Here is a 21,727-nt window from a genome sequence, read left to right on the forward strand (position 1 = left end):
TTTAAACAAACTAAATATATAAACACATGATAATTTTGGAGAATTTATATACTATAAAAATAAGCAAGCCTATTGTCCGCACATATCCAAGACCCACCTACTTAACTTGACAACATCATCATCCAAATACAAATCATTCAATAGAGCATTGTATTTTATAACGATTTCTAAAAATGAGCTGACAGAGAGGTCGTACAGTATTGTGATAGCATCTGGGGTGGCCTGCGTTTCAGTTGGGTGCTTGACCATATCCGGATTCCAATCCGCAAATCTGCCTAAGGCGCCGACAGATCTCTCCAAGCACTTCAGGACTTCGCCGACAGAAGACACAACACCACCTTTTGGGTCTTCTTCTAGAGCATTTATTAATAAGCCCATCAGTGATACGATACACTCGGCATGGCAAACTGGCAGAGGCACTAGTTTTTCTGCTTGTCTTCTTTTAGAAATGCACCAAGCATCTATTATAGACAGTTGCTGAGTTTGGTCTTGTGGTTGCGCACCGGATGGGAAGAAGAATAGGCTTATACTATTCTTGAAGTTCGTGATAAGCGTTCCTAACAGGGTGGTCAGGGTTGTATCATGCGTCATAAATGGTTCGTTATAGTAATGTGCCATCTGAATGTTGTCGTCTAGCGGATTGGTACTTCTTCCTCTCTTGGAATCCAAGTTTCTTTTCAGCAGCACATTATCATCTTTTAGTGTAATTTTGTGGCGGACATCATCAGGTAGACCTGGTGGCGCACCTGGTAGACGATCTTGCATGGGGTTTGAACTGCTTTGACTTACGGATGCTTCATTTCCAAATAGTTCATCTCTATCAGTTCCCATCGCATCTCTTACTTTATAATTTGAGTTCTTTTGTGATCTCAGACTTCTCTCCAATGCATTCAAATAATTCGTAACTGACTCATTAGTCTCTTGCATAGTCATCAAACACTCTTTCAAAATCTCTGGCCATACGTGGCTATTTCTGTAACGGGTATGATAAATAGGTAATCTTAGTGATAAATCTGTAGATGTGGCTCTGTAGGATAACTCTTGAAAGGCAGTCAGCTTGGTGAAAAGTCGATTTGAGCTCAAACCTGTTATTAATGATTCCATGGGTGTTGACGACAAAGAGGAAATGGGTTTTCCTTTGTGAAGACAACCAATTGACATATGAGCACTGAAAGCAACGTTGACATATTCTATGTTAAAAAAGATGCAAAAAGTAAGAACAGTCAACTTCAAATAGTCCTTGAATCCAATAGCCCACTCCGATGATACAGAGAAAAAGACAAATGGGGAGCAAACAGTTAACAAAACAGTCATAATTCCAGATTTTGTGAAAATCCTTTTCAAGGACGAAGAAATATACTGCTGTGGAGGATTGAAGTGGGTTTCAAAACTGAAAGATAGTCTATCCAAGTCAAAAATACAGTGCTGAAGAGTATAGAGTGTTGGAATCATTATGCATATGAGCACTCTATAGCATTTCATAAACTCATGGCATGGACTTGTGAATCCAGAAAACCCAAAAAAGTCACTGAAAGTAACTGAGATGCAAAGACTACAGAAACAGTGAATCAATTCATAGATCACGAAACGTAGACAAAATAATTGAGCTATCGTACTTTTCACTAGGTTGGCATAACCCCTGTATTGCACATGCAGGTAGTTCTTCCTACAAATGATAATGGAAAGGTTCGCCAAATACAATAATGATAATCGCAATGGAAATATTATAAGTAGTTCAAAGCTAGAACTATATCCTCGAGAAAGTATAGTAAGTACCAAAGCCTCCGACAGGGTCGTTATCAACAAAAGTCGTGTCGCCAGGTGGTTGAACCGTGTTTTGCATATGTCTGTAAAAATGGTGTGATAACTGTATCTGGAGCTAAGTGCTACAGGAGCATTCAGCATATTAAGTCCTATTATTTGTGGCACAGGTTCGTGAATGCTTTTCAAAGCCCTTTGTGTACTTAGTTTTTCTTTCAAAATTCGGGATGGAATACTATTCTGAAGTTGAAGTTTTTCAGCTAATCGCACAAGAAGGCCGCTCTTACCGATCTCTAAGCGCGTTTTCCATCAACAAGCGTTAGACATTCTACAATTCTTGGTACATCTTCCCATCCAAGAAGACAACTATCATCTGGAAAACCTGTGGGGTGTTGGATACATTTCTATTGGTAACCATAATGGAAGGAAAAAAGTCAATTGCGGGGCATTCAACAGAAGACATTCAGCTGAAATTGGACAAGAAGCTCGGTCCAGAGTATATTTCGAAAAGAGTAGGCTATGGAAGCAGCAGGGTTGCTTATATAGAAGGTTGGAGAGTTATCAATCTAGCTAATCAGATATTTGGATATGACGGCTGGTCCACAGAGGTCAAGAGTGTAACGATAGATTTTTTAGATGAGCGTCAAGGCAAGTTTTGTATAGGTTGCACCGCGATCGTTCGTGTAACACTCAGTGTAGGGGGGTATCGAGAAGATATTGGCTATGGAACTGTGGAAAATGAAAGAAGAAAATCGGCAGCCTTCGAAAGGGCAAAAAAATCTGCGGTTACGGATGCGCTAAAGAGATCTTTAAGAGGGTTTGGCAATGCGCTTGGCAATTGCCTTTACGACAAAGACTTTCTCTCAAGAATTGATAAAGTGAAGTTTGATCCACCAGATTTTGATGAAGGCAATTTATTTCGTCCATCTGATGAGATAACTGATAGCTCAAGGTCAAACACAGTGGATACCTCAGAAGTAAGACAGAACAAGAGGCGACAAATAACTAAAGTGGGGAATAGTATAAAAACAACTACTGCGATCGGAAATGAAGCACAACCCACTGAGGAGATTCAAATCAACAGAAATGATTCACAGCCCGGGAATAAAGTTGATACAGATCACATGGATGTCGATACAGTAACAAAACAGGAACCAGATGAGCTATTGGACGACTCCTTGATGTTCAGTGATGATTTCCAAGACGATGATATAATAAACATGGAGAGAAAAGATCAGCCACGACCTGTGGAAAAAAAGGCGCCACATGTCAATGATACATCAACACCTGAAAACGCAATGGAACCGATAACCTTCGTGACAGCAAGGGCTGCATCTTCCTTGCAGAACAAAATACCCGTGACGCATGAAAGTGTATTTGATCCAAAGTATCAAGCCCAATCGATTAAACATACAGTTGATCAAACAACTTCAAAACATGTGCCAACTACAGTTTTCAAAGAAAAGGGTATTAATGATTCGAGAGATACACTTTATGAAAAATTTGCGCCAAAGGGTAAAGAGATTGGTTTAGCGAGTCCCACACTCACTAGCGACGCCAAGGAAGTAGCGCCTGGCTCGTCTACACCGAGTGCATCTCCCCCCTCAGTCCCTTCTCCAGCTTTTCCAAGGTTTGCACCTCCTACAACTGCGTATACAAATGGTTCAGCGTCGATCTCCACCGTACTAAAGCCTGCTAGAAGAGAAGTCGGGAGACCAAAACTTGGTCCTGTATATCAAAGAAGAGCAAATCCTTGATCCTCTATTCCTAAATTCTACCAATCAACTCAATATCTGCTTAAAAATATGGAATGAAAGAAAGTATTAGCACGGATAACAGCATATAGCACATTTGTACTTAATAAATAAAGTATTTATTAATATATTACCCGGGGATTGAGTTTGGAATTGTACGTTTCGGCCCTTTAGAGAAAGAAAATCAAATTGTAAATTCCAATTTTATACGTTGATTACAAAATAGCAATAACTAAGGGGAAACGACGTGTTCTTTCCATCATTTGCACTCTGCTGCGTACATCTAGATATTGATCATTGTGAATATCTTCCTTTTTTTGAGGTTTGAAGTTCCACGTACTCCTTCTTTTCGACTCATTTTCATTTTGAGAAACAGGTCAAGACCATAACTGGAAAACCTAGCTGGAAAAAATGGTGAAGCTGAGCAGGTTTGAAAAACTGCAAAAAGAGCAGAATGCTAGCACTTTCAAGCCCTTGTTAGATGAGTTGGTGGAATGTGATGAGCCAACGTTCGTCGAGAAGCTTAATCACATCCAAGAATGGGACAGGTCAAGGGACGACTTGTTCGTTTGGACTCCCGTATTAAACAGAATTGACGAAATATTGTCAAGGGTTGTGAACAACTATTCATATGCGTCTTCCGATTTCAAGAAAAACCCAGTCAAATTGATTGAAATGTCAAGAAAAGATGAGGAACTAAGTATAAATTTGATGAAATTTACCACGAGACTACTTTGCAATACGGAAAACAGATACATATATTCCTCTATGGATGTTATGAATAGTTTTTTAAATTGTCCAAATTTCAGGATCAAACTTTATGCGGTAAAAATTCTGGCTATCATAGGTGAACGATACATAATATCTCGGGAAAGAATTGACTCCGAGAACATTTTGGGAAACCCATTCTTAAAGAAAAAGGTACTTAAACTAGCATTGGCGTTGCCCTCTTCTACCATAGATGATAATGGCGATCATTTTTCCCTTGCCGATTTGTTTTTTGACAAGAAGAAATATCCATTGAAATGGACAAAACTGAAATATACATATTACACTGCATCCACTTCACACCCTTCAAAGAAAAATGGCTCTTCTACGGGGGTACAACATCCTAAAGATACCAATTGTCAAATGTCATCCATGAAAAAGATTTTCTTTTCCAGAGAAGATTTACAATCTCATTCCTTGCAACAGCTATATGACAAAGGGATGGAAGTATTGCCATCGGAAAACTGGTTTGACTTCTCTGTTAAAGTCAATATTGCTAAGGCATTCAGTGATAATTCTTTTGACAGTATAGAGCTAAGAAACTTGATATTGCGAACAAAATTCAACGCGATCGCAGCTACAAATACTATTTATCATCCACCTCAAGTGAGTTCCAAGCTTTTTGAGGTAGATCCATATGCATTCAACAGTTTGACGGATTTTATCTCTTTATCTGAAACAAAATTACCAAAGGAACTTCGATTGGATTCCATCTTTGCCTTAGAATGTGTTTCATTGAAACATGTTTGGTGTTCTGACATTGTAAGAAATTTAGGTGGTAACATGTCACACGGGTTGCTTTTTCAGATTCTTCGTTTTATCGGTAAAATTCTGCGAGAAGAGTCATCAGAGGTTGACGAAGAGTATAATGTTCGTCTTTTCTATCTCATTTCGAATCTAGCCGATGTAAAAGCGTTGCATGACTCACTACTAGCTGCTGGTTTGATACCAAGTTTGTTGGATATAATATCTGCTAGACAATCGCCATATCGTCGCACAATGGCTTCCGCAACCCATTTGCTGGAAGCGGTCATAAGTGATGGAGAGTCTTCGGCAGAATTCATCAATAATGATGGATTCACCATTCTCATTGACTTGATTACAGAAGAGGTGAACTTTGCTCTGGAAAATCCCGATTATGGTAGTCCTCCAAAGTATTCGGTAGTTTATTATTCGGTATCCTTCAGGCAGTTGGCTTATATAAGAAGCTTGCTGAAGTTGGTTCTGAAACTTTTAAAAACAGATTCTGGAGATCGAATCAGGAATCTTATGGACTCTCCAATACTCCACTCTCTTAGAAATATACTTGAGAACAGGCCTGTCTTCGGCTACACATTGATTACCTACGTTTTAGACATTTTGCAAAGAGTTATAAACAGTGAACCCACCATTTATCCAATTCTGGTTGAAGCTGGACTCATTCCATATATCATAGAGCATTTTTCCGAGCTACTTGGTCCTTACTCTGAGCTCCTATCTATCTTGCCCGATGTTATTTCTGCACTTTGTTTGAACAGTGAAGGTCTAAAAAAAGTTAAGGAGAAAAACATGATTAGATTCCTGTTTGATGCTGTAACAGATTTGAATTACGCCAAAGTACTGTATTGGAAGGAAGAAAGTGTCGATTTGGGAGCCTCAATGGATGAGTTAGCAAGACATTATCCAGAACTAAAGCCCCTCATATTAGATTGCTTTTCCGACATTGTGCGAGAGTTGCCTCGCCGTATTTGTTTTAATCAGTCCTTTCTTTATTTATCTTTAAATGGCGGAGACTTTTTTTACCGAGGCAAGGATGAGGAGGTAGAACTGACCGAAGAAAACGGGAAAGAGCTTTCGTTCTGGGATGTGCAAAAGTCAACACCTATTGTGGATTGCTTTGCTGATGTTTTTTATGGTATGACTCTAGAGAACTCGGCTCTGGGAAAACTACCTGAAAACATAACAGTCAAGGACCTTTTTTCGATTATTGTGATGGATAAACCTCCATTCGATTATACCTCTTCACAGGCACTCTTAAACTTTACCGATGTTTTACAGCTTTTTGACGAACAGCACAAAAACTACGCGTTTCCCGAAGTTATCATAATGTTGGCAGAGAATCTGTGTGATGTGGAGCAGTTTCTGACTTCTTCAAATGATGAAAGTTTTCTTTTGAAGGCCTCACTTGGCAGAGATAACTCTGATGTGGAGGACACTGTGAGTAAGTTATCCAAGTTGTCTGCTTTGATTTATATCGTGACAGACGTGTACATTAATTTGACATCTCTTTCACCCAAGCGAGTGCTACAGATTTTGGACTATTTTGACAAGAACGGCTTCGAGTTGATCAAGAATCTGCGGTTATTGTTCCAAAAATGTGCCTTGGAAGAAATGTACCTAATATCACAAATGCCGGACGAAGCAATCGACCAGACTTTGCCACATCCCGGTGGCCATTCTCCACCTGTTCAAATACATGTTAAAAAACCCTCCAAAAGAGAACAAATGGATAATTACACATCTGCAAAGTTCAAGAATTCTTTCCAAATTAGGGCGATTTTAAACAAGTTACAGTCGTGTTCCTCTATGATATTTAGATGTTTACTAAGATTGTCACGCGTCAAAGACTTGGATTTGGAAGATTGTGACAGGGCCCTGGAGGTGCATATATCTGATGAGGTTACAAAGCAGGTAATCAGCATGCTGCGCGCAGTTGAGTTAAAAAATCATATGCCATATTTCCTTGTTGTATTCAACTTTAATACCTATATCTTCACATTTCCCAAAACAACTATCACCGGTGCCGGAATGTTGCAAACCATACCCGCTTTCCTATTCTATCAGAATGGTGGATACAAAGTGTACTTCGAGGCTATAAAGTATCTTTTTACTAATATGTCAACGTTTGAGAACTTGGCAGCAATCGAAGAGGTCGATTACGTTAAAAATTCAGAAGATGTCTTAACATTAAGCTGTTTATTGAATGCCTTATCTTTCTTCAATAAATCTATGCAAATTGACACGATGGAAAATATTCAGAGCATGGAAGTATTTTATCCATATATGGATAATGATTACAATCTGACAAAGGCCCTAATGCTTGTGGTAAAAATACTTGCATTAGGTCTGGTAATGGATCTCAACAAGATGAATCTGCTTTTTTGCTCCCAATCTCGAACTGTTCCATATGCTGTCTTTAAGCATATTTTAACGATGTTGAAGAATATTTTTTCAGGCAAAAACGAAGGGGAAGAAGAAGTATATGAGCTGCGTTGGGATTTGATCCCCCCTTCGCATAGAAAAATCCAACTTTTAAAGGCGTGTGGCATTTCTGAGGAGGTTGCAAGAGGGTTCATAGAAGAGACAGACGATGAGATGCCTTCCGAAAAGCCAAATCTTTTCTCTGAGACAGAATGGGAAAAGTATCAATATCTTACCAAGGGTGATACATGGCAGTTGCACCCGGTTCTAATGGAAGCACAGTACGAGCAGATGTATACAAATGACGATTTGAACTCTATGCGAAATGAATATTTTCAAACAGGTTTATCACAAAAGGTTTTCGACGTATTACCGTTTTATCCAAAACTGGTAAACGCTTTTGCTAAAACCTTGCTACAGATGTTCAATATTCATGGTGAGCGTAGTGAGAATTTTGCGGCTCAAGTGTTAGATAAAATAACAAAAACGAATCTTGAAAACGGCGCAACGTTGTCCTCTTTTATTCATCTATTCGGCATATTTCTGAATGAGAAATATGTTTACGAAAACTCACATTCGTTGATCGACTCCTTTTTGGAATACCTCCAAAATTCGTTAAATCCGAGATTTATCAATTGCCCGTGGTTTTCCAAAGCTTTATATGTCTATGAAATCATTTTGGCGAAATCTGAGGTTCCTTTAATGGAGCCCTATCCACCAGGACTGTGCGTCCATTATCGAATGCCTGCTATTGCTCCAATATATCGAATTGCTCCTGATACAAGAAAAAACTTTTTTGATGTGTTAATCAGGGTAGGCGACATAACAAACTTTTATTCAGCATTGGCAACTTGTAGAATATTATTATTTTATGCGAGGGACGATGTTTATGCTGCTGAAGTCTCCCGTTCTGGCATATTGTCCAAGCTTCTTAAAGTTATTGGAGTTTATCAGAAGTCAGAAAAAATAAATTATCTCGAGTCCTCATTTTTACTTTTAGCCAGGAGAACTTTTGAAACGACGGATATCGTTTCATCCTTGATCCGTTTTGAACTGAATAAAAGTTTCACGACTAGAGTCATGGGTGAGCCTAAACCGAGGGAGCGCGATCTCGGCGGAGTAATTGACGAAAAGCCTCATGTTGTGATGAGGAACCCAAAGATGTTCGTTGATGTCCTTTGTGAGGATGCCCGGTTTCAGAATTTTAATGAAGATGGCAAAATAGTTGACTACGATCTTATCAGATCCTCTCAAACTGGCGCAGCTGAGAGAGATGAACCCGGGGAGAGATCGAAGAATTCTTTAACTGTTCAAAACAGAACTGGAATTATCCATCTATTGTTATCACAACTAATGGCAGCTTCAAAGAAAGACTGGGTGTCTGAGCCACCTTCTACGGAAGAAGGACCCTCAGGCTCTAAACAGGAAAAGATCGAGCCAGCGAGAAATCCAGTCTGTGCTTACATGATTTTTCTCATGAAAGTGTTGATTGAGCTAATCAGCAGCTATAAGCAGTCAAAGTTTGAATTTTTGACCTTTGACAGGAGAAACGCATATACAGAATCTCCCAAGCCGAGAACTACAGCCTTGAACTTTTTTTTCTACCAATTACTGGACAGGTCTACTGATTCTGAGCAAAGTAAGCCTGAAGCTAAACGTAGGGAAGTTATGAGTATGCTTTCCAGGTCTGTTATCGTAGGGTTTGTCTCCACAGTACAAGACGAGAATAATAAAAAAAGTGATTTACGGGCAACTGATCCTGATATGACTTTTATTAGAAAGTTTGCCATAGAGACAGTTATACGAGCCCTAAGAAATACAGCTTCAAATCCAAAGATGCTCGAGGGAAATGTTAGTAAGTTAGATACCTGGTTCAAGGTTATATCATCCATGGTGTTTTTACAGGCACCTTGCCTCCGCCTGATATTGGATTCCAATAAAGTTGATGCTGATCAGTACCAAATTTGTAAATTAATGATCGAGATGAATGTGCCCTCAGCAATAACGGAATGTATAGCATTATTGGATCTTAACTATCCCTTTTGCAAAAAATTGTTTAATAGTGCTGTGGATCCCTTGAATGCCATCAACTCAGTTAGGCTTAGTTACGCAGGGATGTTCAAGGTTGAAAGTAATGATGACGAGGTAGAGGTTGATGATGATTCTGATAAAGAGGATCCGTCTGATATGTTCAGGAATTCGGCTTTGGGAATGTATGACGTTGCAGATATCGAAGAAGACGATGATGGGGACGATGAATCCTTGATTGGAGATGATGAGGACATCGCTTTTGTAGATGGTGAGGATGGTGGTTTTGAGGTGGTTTTCAGCGATGATAATGACGAAGAGAACGATCCTAGCAGTGACGGGAGTCATAGTAGCAACGAAAATATGGAATATGATAGTGCCTCTGAAAGTGCAACGGACGAATCTGTTAGCAGTGTTCACACATCAGTTGAAGGCCGTGAAGAATCGGATTCACAAAATGAGGGGTATTATTTTGAAGACGATGACGAGGATGTTGAAATCATAGATGTTAATGCTGAAGAATATGACTCGGATCTAGAGATTGATTTGAGTGACTACAATTTGGAAGACTCTGATTGGGAATCTGGGTTGTCGGAGCTTTCTGCATCTGATGAGGAAGGAGAAGGCAGCATTATAGCAGAAAACAATGTTTTTGGAAGATCCAATGGAAGCAGACGGAGGTGGATGACTAATGAAGGTATGGAGATTATTGAAGGTGAATCTGACGAGGAGGGTGGTTCTGGTCTATTTCAAGGAATAGAACACGTATTTCATAGTGAAAGTCAACCGTTATACAGAGTCCAGGATGGCAGAAGTCATGGTCGACACCATCATAGATCGTTCCGTAATCACGAACATCCGCCGCTAGGGCTGCCATCACTTAGCCTGCTAAACGGACCTCGTCGTCAACAAAGTAATCTAATAAACCCACTTGGCCCTTCTGGCTTAGAAGAGATTGAGAATGGTATTTCTGAACAATTAAATAGTCCTACAAGTCTCAGAAATAGACCTGAGCATGCTCATTTTGGAGGTGTTTTGGTTTCCGGTGAGTTTTTCGACGACAGGTCACCCGATGGTATAATTTTGAAGTCGACAGTCATGAGATGGAAGGATATCTTTGATATGTTTTATGACACTAAAACATATGCTATATACATTATCCCAACAATTGTTGCAAAATTGTACCAGCCTAGCTTGCAATTGAATATGGAGCAGAAGCGCAAAACGGCGGAAAAGGAAAAAGAAGCGCAGACCAAACAGCAGAAAGCAGTAAAAGTCACATCTTCAGTGCCTTCAGAAGCTTTAGAAACAGCTGCAAGCGCCATTTCGAGCGATGCTCAAAACGATTCGTCTCGTGAGCACCATGACCCAGTTTATGTGAATATTGAAGGTTCGGAAGTTGATATCGGTGGCACTGATATTGATGCTGAGTTTTTGAATGCATTGCCCGACGATATGAGAGCAGAGGTTTTTGCACAGCATGTGCGCGAGCGAAGGGCAGAAGCGCTGCATAGTGATATTCATTCCAGAGAAATCGATTCGGACTTCTTGGATGCAATACCTGAGAATCTACGAGAGGAAATACTAGATTATGAAACAGCAGAGTCCAGGTTTTCAAATATTGTGCATGCAATGCATGATCATGTTGATGACGACGAAGACATGGATAGCGAGCATGAGGATGATAACGATGCAGATGCTACTACTGGTAGTAGCAATCCAGGTGACGAAAGTGAAAAGAAGAAATCGGCCCGTATATATTTCTCCCCGCTTGTAGATCGTGCTGGAACTGCGGCTCTCATGAAGTCAACCTTCATAGCCCAACCATACGTTCAACGTGAAGTTTATCATGAACTTTTTTTCCGCTTGTGTTCGAGTAAACAGAATAGAAGTGACATCATTAACATGCTACTTATTATTCTTACCGAAGGAGTGGTTGACCAATCCTCATTGGAGAAGGTTTACAACCTAATATCATGTCGTGCTCAAGGGCAAAATAGGCTTCCAGGACATGCAATGCAGCGTCAACTACCGGTTGAATGCACTCCTCTAGTTGTCGCTAATCAAGCAATCGAAATATTACAAAATTTGATTGACTCTGATAACAGGTTGAAATATTTCTTTTTGACTGAGCACGAGAACTTGATGGTCACTAAAACCCCTGCTAAAAATAAAAAGGATATTTTCAGTAAGAATCTAAAGTGGCCAATAAAGTATCTATTCGCTTTGTTGGATAGTAAGATAATCACGGATGAAACTGTTTTGATGGATTTGTTGACTAGAATTCTGCAAGTGTGTACGAAACCTATCCAGGTGATTGCCAAAAATACTGATAGTCCCACAAACTCGAAGAAGAAGTTTTCTTCTCCGCACTTTGATCGGAAAGACTTGGAAAAAATTGTCTCCATTATCAAGTTAGATAGTTGTAATACTCGAGTGTTTCAACAAACTCTGAACATTATACACAACTTAGCTCCTTTGAAAGACTCAATGAGAATTTTCACGGAGGAGTTAATATCCTCGGCCATTGAAACGATGGCTTCTTTGATTTCTGATCTGGAAAAGCTGACAACTATGGGCTCTCAGGCTACTAGTGGTGCAGAGATCAACTCAGAATTGGTCCAGAAGTTTACGGTACCAAGTTCAGATCAAGCAAAACTGTTGAAAGTATTGATTGCAGTCGATTATCTTTACACTCATAAGAACAAGCTAAAAAGTGACGAAGTTGGCCAGTTGATGGAAGTTTACAATAAGATGGAACTTAACAAAATTTGGGAGCCCCTAAGTAAATGCTTATTCGAATTCGAAAGTCGAAAAGGGTTGAATACGTCAGCTACAGTTCTTCTGCCTCTAATAGAAGCTCTCATGGTTGTCTTCAAACACAGTAAAACATCCCAAGCCAAATTTGCAACCTTGAGATATGAAGATGGTAAAAATGTCGATCTATCCACGATTCCTTCCGAGAATCTGTTTTTTTATTTCACTGAAGTTCACAAGAAACTACTGAATCAAATGATTCGCACCAATCCTAAACTGATGAGTGGTCCTTTTTCTTTATTGGTGAAAAATCCAAAAGTGTTGGACTTCGATAATAAAAGGTACTTTTTCACTGCTCGACTCGTGACTGAATCGCGGGACAGGTCCACACTGGCGATTACGGTTCGTCGTGAGCAGGTATTTCTAGACTCTTATAGAGCTTTGTTTTTCAAGTCAAACGAGGATATCAAGAAATCGAAGTTAGAGATTACCTTTAAGGGAGAAAGCGGGGTTGACGCCGGTGGATTAACTAGAGAATGGTATCAGGTGCTGTCTAGGCAAATATTTAATCCAGATTATGCTCTCTTTTTACCTGTCGCTTCTGATAAGACCACTTTTCGCCCCAATCGTACATCAGGTATAAATCCTGAGCATCTGTCATTTTTTAAGTTTGTTGGAATGATAATTGGCAAAGCTATCCGTGATCAATGCTATCTCGATTGTCATTTCAGTAGAGAAGTGTACAAAAACATACTTGGAAGGCCTGTTGCCTTGAAAGACATGGAGTCATTGGATCTAGATTATTACAAGTCGCTTGTTTGGATTTTAGAAAACGACATAACAGATGTCATCGAAGAAACGTTTTCAGTAGAGGCTGATGATTATGGTGAACACAAGATCATTGAGTTAGCGGAAAATGGCAGCGAAATTGCTGTGACTGAGGAAAATAAGCAAGACTATGTGAAAAGAATAGTAGAATATAAATTGCAAACATCTGTGAAGGAACAAATGGCAAACTTTTTACAAGGCTTCTATGCGTTAATCCCAGTCGAATTGATATCAATATTTGATGAACAAGAGTTGGAACTTTTGATAAGTGGGCTACCTGATATTGACGTTGACGATTGGAAAAATAACACTACTTACGTCAACTATACATCAAACTGTAAGCAAATCAGCTATTTTTGGAGAGCTGTTAGGTCATTTGATCTCGAGGAACGTGCGAAACTCTTGCAATTTGTTACAGGTACAAGTAAAGTACCTCTAAATGGTTTTAAGGAATTGACAGGAGTTAGTGGTGTGTGTAAATTTTCCATCCACAGAGATTATGGACACGCTGAGAGACTTCCAACATCTCACACCTGTTTCAATCAGCTGAACCTTCCTTCTTATAATTCTTACGAAACTTTACGTGGTTCATTGCTATTAGCGGTTAACGAAGGACACGAGGGGTTTGGGATTGCGTAAGCAAAATGACAATTCCGCATATTTGCTGTTCTCTAATTCCATGTATTCACAAAAGCAAAGCTGTTTATGTAAAATATATCAATTTGTAGCATCTAGTGATTTATTCTAAGATTGAATGTTGTGCATTAGCTTTCCTCCATTTTTTTTTTCCGAAACTTGTTGTTCTGTCATAAACATAAAATTTGAAACGTATTCGAAACTTCAGAGTCTGTAAAGTATCAGGTTTGCATGAATATATTCCAATAAAATATTTTAATGCCTATATTATTTCAGGGAGCTGTCATAAACCCTTCAATTTAAGCATTGAAACCAGACTTGTTAAGCTAAATTTAACCCTAAGCCATCATGCTGTGATAGCAAAAGCTATTTCACCAACAAAAATATACACTATGATTTCCATATGATCACTCCATAAGATAATGACTCCATTACGACTGGTTAAAGCTTAATTGAATAGCATCAACGCAGAACGAAGATACAATGTTGAATATGCAATCATCACTTACTCATATCAGCTTGTCGAATGCAATGACAGACCTTACGGATCAACTCTGCTATATAGCTTTCATAAGTCCATGAACAGAAAGAAAAATACGTACATTAAAAAATACCTAAGTAATTACACATTAAATGATAGTCCCCGAGATACCAAAATCACCGTCACTCAGAGCGCAGCTATTTTTCACGATCGGAGCTATCGCTAAGTGGACCAATCCATTCCCAACACTTCATAATTTCTCCGTGAATTTCTACTAAATTTGTTTTGATATTGGTGTTGTTGTGTTCCAGTCTTTTGACAACTTTTTGCCATAAAATATTCTTGTAATTAAGATCTGTTATATCTGCCAATAGAACGTCTCTTAACTGAACAGTGCTCAAGAAAGATATAACGTCATTCCCAGCACTATCCTTCTTCGCCTCCTTCAATCTTATTACTACCCTTCTTGTCAGTTGTTCCATTTTCTCCTTTTCCATATAATATTTTCTGAGCTTATAGTTTACAGTTTTTACCAGAATCAAGAGAAAACCTACACCCCATATGATCAATCTAAATCTATAGTATGTTTGATATATTTCTCTTTCAAATTTACATCTCAAACTGATGTACTTCTTGGATGTCGAGCGAAGAAACCTCGCTTCTTGCGGCTGGGTTGTTTCCCGAAGATATCCTTCCTCCCCCTGAAAGTCATCGGTTGCAGTGGAACAACTGGAGTTTCCAATGCTTGCAAATTCAGCTTTTGGTAGCTGCGTTGAAGTGGTAATATTATCTGTTAGTATAGATACTCTTTGAGATTGATTGCTTCCTAAAATGATACTCACTTGCCTCCATGTTATTTCTGGTTCTTTCTGGAGATCCGAAATAGCTTGAACCCATAGTTCGTCAAACTCATGATCACTAACCCAAGGGGCTCGCGATTCATTGAATATTTCATATAATTCTTTTTCACTTATCCCACTTTCCACCTCATTTTGACACTCACCACATGACACTTGTGCATTTTTTGCCCTCAGAATTTCCAGAGATTTTTGAACAACTTCTGAAATTAATTTTTCTCTTTTGCTATCCTTGATACATCGATCAGATAATGGTAATAGTCCATGTAGACTCCAAGGGTTTTTTTGTATAGTGTATTCTGGCTTACATTTGATTGAAAATTTTGGGTAACAAATTGCATTGTCAGGGCATGGCAAGCATTGGGGCTTATAATCTCGCAAATAGCGGTCCATCGTAGTCAAAACAGGACCACATTCTGCATCTTTTGATAAAGACGTTTCATTGCCACAGTAACCGACATATATCCTTTGTTGGCGATACCACAGGCCATAGGAGATCGACACTGCTATAAGAATGAAAAACATAAATTTCACGAAAATTTTGCAAAAAGATTTCAAAAATGTGCTCAACCGTGCATCAGCTACTTCAACCACAGGTGAATCTATAACGTCATTCAGAAAATCTTGCATTTTCTCAACGCGTGCTTCACTATCTTCAACGTCCTGCTTAGTTGGTAACTTAGGAGACTGAATATCCGGCATTTGCCGAGCACTAGGTATATCGTCTGTAGCTGCCTCAGATGTAGCTTTTTCAACATTGATAGATTTGATTGTTTCTTGAGAGGAAGACTGTGTTTCGTCATCTTCAGAACTTGCTGCTATAGGGGCAAATAGTTCATCACTTTGAACTGGAGAAGATGCTTTATGACGTGACACTCGAATACTGCTATATGGTCGCGAACCATATTCTTGCTCGGATTCTGAGCGTGATGGGGTATTTGAAGCAGTCTTCTGAACAGCACTTTTCAGCTGTTCGGCAAATGCTGCACTAATCTTCAACTTGCTTAGATCTGGAGAAACTGTTTTCCTTCTGTAACTGAAATCGCTTCCCTCAGAAACAAACTTTTCCGGCGTACTTTCCTCGTGGGTGATAATAGGTCCTGCATTGGAAATGTTTACTTTCGAACCATTATTGAAGGAAGAATCAGATGAAGAGCTTTCAAATTTATCAATAATCAGTGATCTGTGAGGTGATTTTTGAGGTGATTTCCTGGCAACTTTATTGGTAATTGGAGTGTTTTCTCCATCCCCAATCCTTCTTCTTCTTTTTCGTGTTTTGCTCTCTCCATTATCTCCTGTCATCTCATCTTTTACAGGAGTAGCGGTTTCTGAAACAGTCGACTCCATAGCCACATCCCTACTCTCCTCCTTGTCTTCATCAATCTTCAAATCATTATCCTCACCCATATGTTCATCCGCATCTCTATTCTCTGTTTTCAGTTCACTTCCTCTGCGTCCGCTACCCATCTGCATCTCATTTACCTCACTAAATGGTGTGATTTCTACGTCCGATTCCTTCTCAGATTTGACCGTGGCATCAACGGAGCTCTGCTTACTACTCTGAATATCTTCCCCGGTCGGAGTCATACTTCCATTCTCCTCGTTCCGTTCACCGTCCTCAACCTTTAACTTGGATTTACGAGCCTTCGATTTCTTCTTTAGTTTGGACCTGTTACTTTTGCCTTTACTCTTGTCCTTGGATCCAACCTTTACAATGCCTTTATCGCTGGGCAGCAAATTTTCATACTTCTTCCTCAACTTTGGAACCTTTGGTTTCACCTGTTCTTCGAAAAGCTGTACCAGTTCAGCTTTTTTTGCATGCGATGCGAAATCCACCTTATTTTCAACCAAAATTCTTCTCAGTTGGGCGACTTTAATACTGTTAGGGTCAAAGCCGCGCCCCAAATATTCAGTGTCCATACTTGCTTGACCGAAATATCAACTTCCCAAACCCACTGAGATTCTACTGTTGGACCTTATTGAGCTTTGCGTTTGTGTCTTTCAGTGATCACCATTGAAACCTTCAACTTTCAAATAGCCAACATAGGCGCAAAATGTAAACAAATAGATAAGTCTGTCACGTTATACGTTAGGTACTAAAAGACGAAGGGTGAGAAAAGGATTTCAGTAAGGCTGAATACCATAGAAACGATCTAGTTGAAGGAGGAATTGCGACGGATGATAATGAGCTATGTCTTCGAACAATAGTGAAATGGAAATTAATGAGACCTCCAAGGAATTGAGTGAATTTTCTTTGGAGCCAACTCCTTCATTTGATGTTCCAGACCCAAATAGTTCTGGCATGTTCCGCGAAACAGATGTCAGACGAGAGGATGGGCAGTTGGATCCTTTGGAGCTAACGAATACGGAGGAGGCCCGCGAGGCACAAGACGAGGTCGAAGAAATGACCTCAGCGAACTTCTCCTATCATGAAAGCAGAAAACTGCACGAAAACGGGTCTAAACAGGTTGCATTGAATGATAATAGTTCTCCCTCATCGTTTGTGGCACAACCTCCTTGGAGGAAAGTGCTCAGCGAAAACGATCATGAGGAGAGTTCTGAACCAATTATTCGAAACAGAACGCTATCCTTTGGTGCCCAGAGGAGTTTGCCCGATATACCTGGTGGCTCGTCTACTTGGAAGAAGAGCAAGAAGTTCGTTGGTGGAGAGGACACTAATTATAAGATGGGGATGCTTGCTGATGAATCAGGGCAGCAATTTCTGGAGGAACCATCTCCAGAGCTCATCGGCCTTTATGCTAACGTAGCAGAGTGTAGAAAACTAAGAACCAAGTACCAAGATATATCCTTGCAGAGGAATGATCAAAATCCCAAGAATAAGCCTGATTGGGTTGTTTATCCCGCTCCGCCAAAGCCAACTTACGACTCAGAAACCAAGACTGTTATTAAGGTGGATAATAAACCTGACTGGCAGATATTCGATTTTAGCGCATGCGAAATTCCTCCAGAGGACCAAGATTGGGACTTCACCACAAATGCTGAGGATTGCTTCGTGGTTCATAAATCCAAAAATGCTGACGAACTCATTACTGCAGTACCTAGTCTTCGTGAATATTATCTTGATTTGGAAAAATTAATATCTATATCGTCTGATGGGCCCGCAAAGTCCTTCGCATTTAGAAGGCTACAATACTTGGAAGCACGTTGGAATCTTTACACATTGTTGAATGAGTTCCAGGAAACAAGCGTTTCCAAAAGAAATCCGCATAGAGATTTCTATAATGTCAGAAAAGTTGACACTCACGTTCATCATTCTGCTTGTATGAATCAAAAACATTTGCTGCGTTTTATAAAACATAAATTGAGGCATTGCAAAGACGAAAATGTCATCTTCAGAGATGGAAAAGTGTTAACATTGGACGAAGTGTTCAAGTCCTTGAATTTGTCAGGCTATGATTTATCTATAGATACATTGGATATGCATGCTCATAAGGATACCTTTCACAGATTTGACAAATTTAATCTGAAATATAATCCAATCGGCGAATCTCGTTTACGAGAAATCTTTTTAAAGACTGATAACTATATTAAGGGATCATATCTAGCTGAAATCACGAAGCAAGTCTTGTCTGATTTAGAGAATTCCAAATATCAGAATTGCGAATATAGAATTTCGGTTTACGGAAGATCCATTGATGAATGGGATAAGTTAGCCAGCTGGGTAATCGATAATAAAGTTTTTTCGCATAACGTTCGTTGGCTGATTCAAATTCCTCGACTCTACGATGTATACAAGAAGACAGGAATTGTTAAAAATTTCAATGAAGTAACAATAAATATATTCAAACCACTTTTCGAGGTCACGAAGAATCCTCGGTCACATCCAAAATTACACGTCTTTTTGCAAAGAGTCATCGGATTTGATTCCGTTGATGACGAATCTAAAGTTGATCGTCGTTTTCATAGGAAGTATCCTATTCCATCTCTATGGGAATCCTCTCAGAACCCTCCATACTCATATTATCTTTATTACTTATATTCAAGTTTGGTATCTTTGAATCAATGGAGAGCCAAGAGAGGGTTCAACACCCTTGTATTAAGGCCCCATTGTGGTGAAGCAGGTGATCCTGAGCATTTGGTTTCTGCATATCTACTGGCTCAAAGTATTTCTCATGGTATTTTGTTGAGAAAAGTTCCATTTGTTCAATACTTATATTACCTGGATCAAGTCGGTATTGCAATGTCGCCTCTATCAAACAATGCACTATTCTTGACATACGATAAAAATCCTTTTCCAAGATACTTCAAGAGAGGTTTAAATGTTTCACTGTCTACAGACGATCCATTACAATTCTCGTACACTAGAGAGCCTTTAATTGAGGAGTATTCAGTGGCAGCTCAAATCTATAAACTATCCAATGTTGACATGTGTGAGCTGGCAAGAAATTCTGTCCTGCAAAGCGGATGGGAGGCACAAATAAAAGCGCATTGGTTGGGAAACGATTTCGAAAAAGAAGGCGTTGAAGGCAATGATGTAGGCAAGACAAACGTTCCAAATATAAGGGCTAATTATAGGTGGGACACTTTATCAACAGAACTGGAGCTCGTTGATCATTTTGCTAAATTCAAGGGTGTGGTCATAGAGTAATATTGAACCTGATTATAGCGCTCCATTTTTGTCCTCGATGAAGGGGTTGTTCATTCAGTTATCGTGTCTAAGGCCATAGTTAACTGAATATATATTTTTTCCGGTTGCAAGCTTCTAAGCGCCTACTCACTAGCATATAATACCAGCTTTTATGTAAGGATTTGTATATATCGTGATTTTATTTTATTTGTCATGATCAATTTTTGATCATCAGCTTTATTTTAAAGATGAGGGAAGTTTGGGAAAAATGAAGCAAATTGATGGCAATTAGTAAAAGGGTAAAACAAAGAGCATTAACCAGCAGAAAGTACGTTTAAGCCGAACATTAATTGGGCACTTTAAAACATATTATAGGGATATAATGAATCATGCGGTGGACGACTATTATGAGAATAAGGACATGTGCCCGATCTGTAAAACAGATCGGTATTTATCTCCAGATGTTAAATTTTTAGTTAACCCCGAGTGTTACCATAAAATCTGTGAGTCGTGTGTGGATCGTATTTTTAGTTTAGGTCCAGCTCAATGCCCATATAAGGGATGTGATAAAATTTTAAGAAAGAACAAATTCAAGACTCAGATATTCGATGATGTTGGTGTCGAAAAAGAAGTGGATATTAGGAAACGAGTCTTCAATGTCTTCAACAAAAAATTAGGAGATTTTGATGAAAATTTGGAGGAGTTTAATAAGTATCTCGAAGAAGTAGAGGATATAATCTACAACTTAGACAATGGCATAGATGTGAATAAAACGGAGGAGAAGTTGCGATCCTACGAGGAGCTTAACAAGCAGCTGATAATGGCCAACATTGAGAGGAGCAAACAGGATCTAGAAAATTTCGAACAGAGGCAACAGTTTGAAAAAGAGATGAGACTGAAAAAGAGAATGCTGGAAAGACAGATCGAGGATGAAGAGCGAATGAACAAAGATTGGGCAAAAAAAGAAATAGTGAATAGACTTTCAAATGCTGATGATGCCGAGGATGTTATCGAGGGCGTCAAAAATACTGTAAAACTAAAAAAGTCTTCGGCGAGAAGGAAGCTGGAAGAACTAAACAGGGTTATGAAAAGTAATCCGTACTTGGCAGCTAATAATAGCGGACCCAGAAAAGATGCGGTGCCATTCACACCATTCAACGGTGACAGAGATGCTTCGAAGCGTTTTACCATTAACGACGCCCTGTACGAGGATCCATTTATTAAAGATTTGCAGGAAAGGAAAGAATTTATTGCATCGGGTTTCAGAGTTGATTATGTCTATAATAGAGTTCTCACAGAGGCGTTTATGGGACTCGGCTGCGTATTAGCTGAAGAACTACAAACCTCTTAATTGAATAGCATTGACTAGAGCTCTTGAAAATTCATCAGGGCGCTCGGGTTGGAAGGTTTGATCTAATTTGTATATCTGCAGCATTTCAAATATCATAAAATGAAAGTTAGTATTATTATTTGTAGGTTAATAAATAATTTAGTAGGACATACCTTCCTTAAAGTATCTGCATCACATTTTTTTGAGAGATTCTCATCCTCCAAAACGGCAGATTTACCTTTGACAAGCTCGAAAATAGTCTCATCAGGTCTCTCTATCGAGTCATCGGTTGTCTCTTCTATATTGACGCAAATTATTCTATTTGATGGATATTTCAAGCCAAACTTCTGACTTTCAGAGACTTTTGTTGACGCTGACAACCGCAAGAGACATTCAGAGCTGAACGACGCTGTCTGTATCTTGTTATATGTATGCTCTATTAATACTCGGTATACAGCTGAGTACAACTGCTCGACACTGAAAACCAGGGAGGCATTGATCAGTGCAAACGGCAATGACGAATTGGCTTTTGCTCTAAGTTCCTCCACATTGGTCACATCCTCATACAGCGCGATAGATATCTCGTAATGTGGAAATTGAGGGAAGCGACTGACAATCATAGTTGATCCTAGTATGGGCTTCCGTTAGTATCGTTTTGAGCTGCTCGTCTATGAAAGGATTATATCAATATCAAGATCAGATAGCATTCTCAGATAGCATTCCGCTTTTTCAAAGGATTCAATCGATGAAGAAATAGCA

General features: G+C 39.2%; 7 protein-coding genes across 7 annotated transcripts; 4 read left to right on the forward strand and 3 right to left on the reverse strand.

Moving 5' to 3' along the window:
* Nucleotides 1-69: 69 nt before the first annotated feature.
* Nucleotides 70-1,905, reverse strand: NDC1 (Ndc1p; the record flags this gene model as incomplete). Its single annotated transcript, XM_037288664.1, has 1 exon — nucleotides 70-1,905. One exon carries the CDS (start codon nucleotides 1,903-1,905, stop codon nucleotides 70-72), a length of 1,836 nt encoding a protein of 611 aa, XP_037144559.1.
* Nucleotides 1,906-2,180: 275 nt separating this feature from the next.
* On the forward strand, nucleotides 2,181-3,518 carry RAD52 (recombinase RAD52; the record flags this gene model as incomplete). The annotated part of the gene is made up of 1 exon (XM_037288665.1): nucleotides 2,181-3,518. The coding sequence occupies one exon, from the start codon at nucleotides 2,181-2,183 to the stop codon at nucleotides 3,516-3,518; it is 1,338 nt and encodes a 445-aa protein (XP_037144560.1).
* Nucleotides 3,519-3,926: 408 nt separating this feature from the next.
* TOM1 (E3 ubiquitin-protein ligase TOM1) lies at nucleotides 3,927-13,715 on the forward strand (the record flags this gene model as incomplete). The annotated part of the gene is made up of 1 exon (XM_037288666.1): nucleotides 3,927-13,715. The coding sequence occupies one exon, from the start codon at nucleotides 3,927-3,929 to the stop codon at nucleotides 13,713-13,715; it is 9,789 nt and encodes a 3,262-aa protein (XP_037144561.1).
* Nucleotides 13,716-14,390: 675 nt separating this feature from the next.
* Nucleotides 14,391-16,970, reverse strand: HG535_0D05440 (uncharacterized protein; the record flags this gene model as incomplete). Its single annotated transcript, XM_037288667.1, has 1 exon — nucleotides 14,391-16,970. The coding sequence occupies one exon, from the start codon at nucleotides 16,968-16,970 to the stop codon at nucleotides 14,391-14,393; it is 2,580 nt and encodes an 859-aa protein (XP_037144562.1).
* A 271-nt stretch (nucleotides 16,971-17,241) lies between these two features.
* AMD1 (AMP deaminase) lies at nucleotides 17,242-19,659 on the forward strand (the record flags this gene model as incomplete). Its single annotated transcript, XM_037288668.1, has 1 exon — nucleotides 17,242-19,659. The coding sequence occupies one exon, from the start codon at nucleotides 17,242-17,244 to the stop codon at nucleotides 19,657-19,659; it is 2,418 nt and encodes an 805-aa protein (XP_037144563.1).
* A 361-nt stretch (nucleotides 19,660-20,020) lies between these two features.
* TFB3 (TFIIH/NER complex subunit TFB3) lies at nucleotides 20,021-20,989 on the forward strand (the record flags this gene model as incomplete). The annotated part of the gene is made up of 1 exon (XM_037288669.1): nucleotides 20,021-20,989. The coding sequence occupies one exon, from the start codon at nucleotides 20,021-20,023 to the stop codon at nucleotides 20,987-20,989; it is 969 nt and encodes a 322-aa protein (XP_037144564.1).
* CGI121 (Cgi121p) lies at nucleotides 20,975-21,588 on the reverse strand (the record flags this gene model as incomplete). Its single annotated transcript, XM_037288670.1, has 2 exons — nucleotides 20,975-21,064; nucleotides 21,142-21,588. The coding sequence occupies 2 exons, from the start codon at nucleotides 21,586-21,588 to the stop codon at nucleotides 20,975-20,977; spliced, it is 537 nt and encodes a 178-aa protein (XP_037144565.1).
* Between the last annotated feature and the right edge of the window lie 139 nt (nucleotides 21,589-21,727).

Source organism: Zygotorulaspora mrakii, chromosome 4 (genome assembly GCF_013402915.1).
Source record: "Zygotorulaspora mrakii chromosome 4, complete sequence".
Classification (NCBI taxonomy): Eukaryota; Fungi; Ascomycota; class Saccharomycetes; order Saccharomycetales; family Saccharomycetaceae; genus Zygotorulaspora; species Zygotorulaspora mrakii.